Source organism: Phaethon lepturus, unplaced genomic scaffold, assembly GCF_000687285.1.
Source record: "Phaethon lepturus isolate BGI_N335 unplaced genomic scaffold, ASM68728v1 scaffold42841, whole genome shotgun sequence".
In the NCBI taxonomy this organism is placed as follows: Eukaryota; Metazoa; Chordata; class Aves; order Phaethontiformes; family Phaethontidae; genus Phaethon; species Phaethon lepturus.
This window is the reverse complement of record NW_010517837.1, coordinates 1-3,840: the sequence shown is the minus strand read 5'-3', so window position 1 is coordinate 3,840 and position 3,840 is coordinate 1. Positions and strand designations below refer to the sequence as shown.

Below are 3,840 nucleotides of genomic sequence, written 5' to 3'. Positions count from 1 at the left end.
GTCATTTCCCCTTTCAGTGAAAGTTATGTTTAAGATTGAAAGCAAGGGTTTTTCTGCCAGGAAACCAAAGCATGGTGTAGGCTTACAGAAATTACCTCTACTGGGAAGTACGAAAATCAGATTTCCCTAAAACAAAGTGATGCATCAGCCTGTACGTAGTCCACAAACTGAGAATCAAATCCAGTTGAGATAATTTTAAATACAGTGAAACAGAAAAACTAATGTTCCAGTTGCTGGACATGATTAAGCATATCCAGTGATAAGCCCAGTTGCTCTACTAGCCAAACAGTCTGCTTTTTGACCCAAGCAAGGGTTGACCTTTCAGGATCTGTGCAGAGTTTTGCCTTGCTGCACTCAGACTGCAAAGAACCAACCTCACCATTATTTCCACAAATGTTTTCACCAGAGCTGCCAACATCTTCATGTTTTCCACCTTTAACTTCATGGTACTCTGTCCCAGCTGGAGCTGTGTGATTAAGGTCCATGTCCTGAACAGAATCTAAAATGTGTCCGAGATGTGGCTGTTCTTCAATAGAATGCAGATACTTAAGCACATCTTCTTCATGCTTGCCAACCACATCAAGAAGATTATTTATCTTACTTAAGGCAGAATCGTGTCCATTAAGATGACACCAAGATAAGAGAGCACTGAAAAGTGAGGAACAAAATAAAAAAGTGATTACATGTATCCACACAGACTTCCAGTTGCTGAAGGCAGATAGCAACATGACAAGATATCTATACCATGTAAATATGTGTGTGTTTCATTCATATTTTCTGGGAAATTCAAGCAGTAGAACTGAATATTAAGCTTAAAAATGTAGGTATAGATAATTTTCAAAGAACAACTGGAGGAGGATTTTTAAGAACGATCACTCTACACCCAGGTAGGCAATTACCTGTATTCAAAACCTGACAACTCTAGGTTGCTCACTTTGGACAGATTCACAATGCACTTTTTTTAAATTAAAACAAACCAAAACCTGCATCCATGCTCCCTCCACATGCACACAACCTTAAAAAGTTTGTCACTTACTTCAGCATTCCTCTGAACTGGCCACAGGTAACCATCAGCTCAGCACCGTGTCTGTAACCTTGATTGAAGCCTTCCTGGAGTGCAAGCTCCTTCCCAGCCTCAATTCCATCCCTATAGCCTTCCTATAATAGGAACAGGTTGTTCACAATGTGAAAAATTTGATCTATGACAATTTTATAATAAAAAAGTTTAAACAAGTATTCAGTCTCTTAAATTGCAGCTCTAGGTTTGAACATCCCTCCTAGCTACATGCCTACTGCCAAACCGAAACATGCTTTCTGCAGTGCATTATGATTTACTGACTCGCAAGATCCAGTTCTCTTCCAAAAGGATCCCCAGCAAGGTCAGAAAATGAGAAAAGTATTTTTAGAAACATCAAAAATTAAGACAAATCTGCAGGAAAGCATGCTTGCTTTTGTGATGACCAATTCCCTCATGAAAAATTCCTTGACGGTTATTACCTCATACAGTTTTGTAGACATTTAAAAACAGATAGGCTGCAAAACCTCCCCTTTAGCAGAGGTGCTCTCCCATCCTGCAGACCTGTTTTCACAAAACAAATTATTGAGCCTTGCTACCCTATTTGCTGAATCTCACTCAATTAAAGAGTTACATGGGAAAAGACACGGTCATGGGAGAGTCACATATACACATAATATTGTAAATGCTTTCTGTAAGAAAGAGCTAATGATTGTAATGCAAATTCATTTCTTTATATTCTAATCACATTACCATATAACACAGAATAATTCTCAACTTTTTTCACACCAAAATTGCAAGTTGTAAGAGCGAAAACTTCTATTTGCTCATGAGAGAAGAAAACTGGTGGCCTTGCTAGAGAAATAGCCAGGGACAAGAATGTTTCTTTATTTTACTCAACACACAGCTCTAGCCTCAACAACATTTTATGGTTTGTAAAATACCAGAGATATTTGCGTAAGAACACTAAAGAGCCCCTTAAGAAAACCAGTCTCTTAAAGGGACTCAGCTGCAGGAAAGTTTTCCTTGGAGAATAATATGGCAGCTCTGTTGTAATACCCTTCCTCATCAGCAGCCTACACAACAGCTTCCATTCATGTTCTTCAGCCAAATGCTCACCCCTGAGCAGACGAGCCCTACTGGCCCCACTCTGAGTGATAATGTATCTGTTGAAGTAACCTGGGTTTATGTACTTGTTTTATTCCCTGTAGAATTCCAAGGAGGAAAGGGCTGTGGAAACCTGCTATCATAAAATATATTTTTCACTAGAAGAATAAATAAGCCACAGAACTACGCAAACCGCAATGTCCAGTTGTGGTTCCACATGAAGTCACACATCCTAAATCTGCCTAATGAAGAACTCTACTTAAAAACCCAAACATCTCATCTTTCTTTATTAGCACTGTTTAGCTGTGTCACCCTGCATTTACTAGTGGTATACCTACAAGTATGAAGCAAACAGCTTGCATCAGAATTTTGCACTGCCTTTTACAAATGCACATGGTTGTAGAGAGGGAAACAATGTCTTTTGGTAAAATACTATGTTGCTCTGATAGACTACTAGGACAGAGTTTCTGTAAATCCTTGCTAAATTTTCCTGACATTAGGGAAGACACAGAAGAAATTAAGTCATAATACCTTTTAAGCAGCCATTTTTAGTTCTCCCTTTAAATCAGCCATATGTATATCAAGGTATGTATCAGTAAATCTAAAATCGTTTAAAAGGCTATTAAATCATTCTTACAGAAATACCTGCAATCTTTTTTTCATGGTGCTGTTCCATTCTTTCTGTAGTAGGTACATCTCATCTGCATCTTCATCAAATATATCCTCACTGGATTGTCTGACTGCAACTTGTACCCAGGACATAACAGCAGTGATGACTACGACCTCTGGTTATGTGTTAAAAAAAAAATACTGAGAGACTCTCAAAAGTCCCTCTGGCTAAAGTGTCAGATTAGAAGTATAGGCAAAAAATGTGAATTCTGAAGAGAAATCATGTACGGAGCTGACTACACAGCCTGTGTGTTTGTTTCCACATAGAAAACGGATGCTGTTTACCATCAGGGTGCATCTGTCAAGAGAAGACAAGTCAGATCATCACTGCTAAAGCAACTTCTGTAATTTACAAGAACAATTTAAGACATTAGTTTCTTCCCTTCATATGGCAGTGACGTGCATATGTATGTCAAACGAGCATTTCTAAATGTCACTAGTCCACGAACAGCAGGCGGAAACAACTTTATGACTTGATTCTGACAGCAGCTGGCAAATAGCCCCACATAGCTTCCATGCTGTGCATTAAGTTATACACATAGCTAATCGCCTGCAGAGTTAGTAACTGGCAAGAACTGTCTGTCATCTTTGATTTTCAGCGTCCTGATTATGCCAAACACTTAACCATCTTATAAACCTTGACTAGAAATACTCTTTTATATTTTGAATAAAAAATTAGCTAGATCTACTGCTGAGGGAAGAAGGAATAATTGGATTATTTATCTTTTCCACTGAAAAAAGTCCTTAAGACACCACTCACAGCTAATTCATTGTCTCCGTGGAAACTCTCACAGTCCACAAATCCTGTTTCTTGCAGAGGCAGCAGCGGCTCTTCGGTAACCGAGCGCCGTAAGAGCCACCCGGGGCCCTGCCGCGCTGCTTTTCCCGGGACACAACCGGCCAGAGTCTGGCAGCCCGACGGCTCCCACCCTGCGGCGGGCCAGAGCAGCACCTCGCCGTCCTCACACATTTACAGCCAGCGTATCGCAAAACCGTGTCTCAACGCGCCGGCGCCGCCCTGCCCAAACCTCGGCCGAGCCCACAGGCCC

At 40.4% G+C, this 3,840-nt stretch overlaps 1 protein-coding gene across 1 annotated transcript; it reads right to left on the bottom strand.

Moving 5' to 3' along the window:
• Nucleotides 1-210: 210 nt before the first annotated feature.
• Nucleotides 211-2,896, bottom strand: YAE1D1 (Yae1 domain containing 1). Its single transcript, XM_010296514.1, has 3 exons — nt 2,768-2,896; nt 1,037-1,158; nt 211-648 (listed from the first exon to the last, which is right to left on the bottom strand). Exons 1-3 carry the CDS (start codon nt 2,882-2,884, stop codon nt 219-221), a joined length of 669 nt encoding a protein of 222 aa, XP_010294816.1. The 5' UTR covers nt 2,885-2,896; the 3' UTR covers nt 211-218.
• Between the last annotated feature and the right edge of the window lie 944 nt (nt 2,897-3,840).

Bases quoted from the DNA above. Each gene is read 5' to 3' on its own strand.
- YAE1D1 (XM_010296514.1), bottom strand. From the start codon at position 2,884: ATGTCCTGGGTACAAGTTGCAGTCAGACAATCCAGTGAGGATATATTT. The intron at 1,159-2,767 runs GTATTTCTGTAA...TTCCTATTATAG, and splicing joins CCATGAAAAAAAGATTGCAG to GAAGGCTATAGGGATGGAAT. The intron at 649-1,036 runs GTAAGTGACAAA...CTCACTTTTCAG, and splicing joins CAGTTCAGAGGAATGCTGAA to TGCTCTCTTATCTTGGTGTC.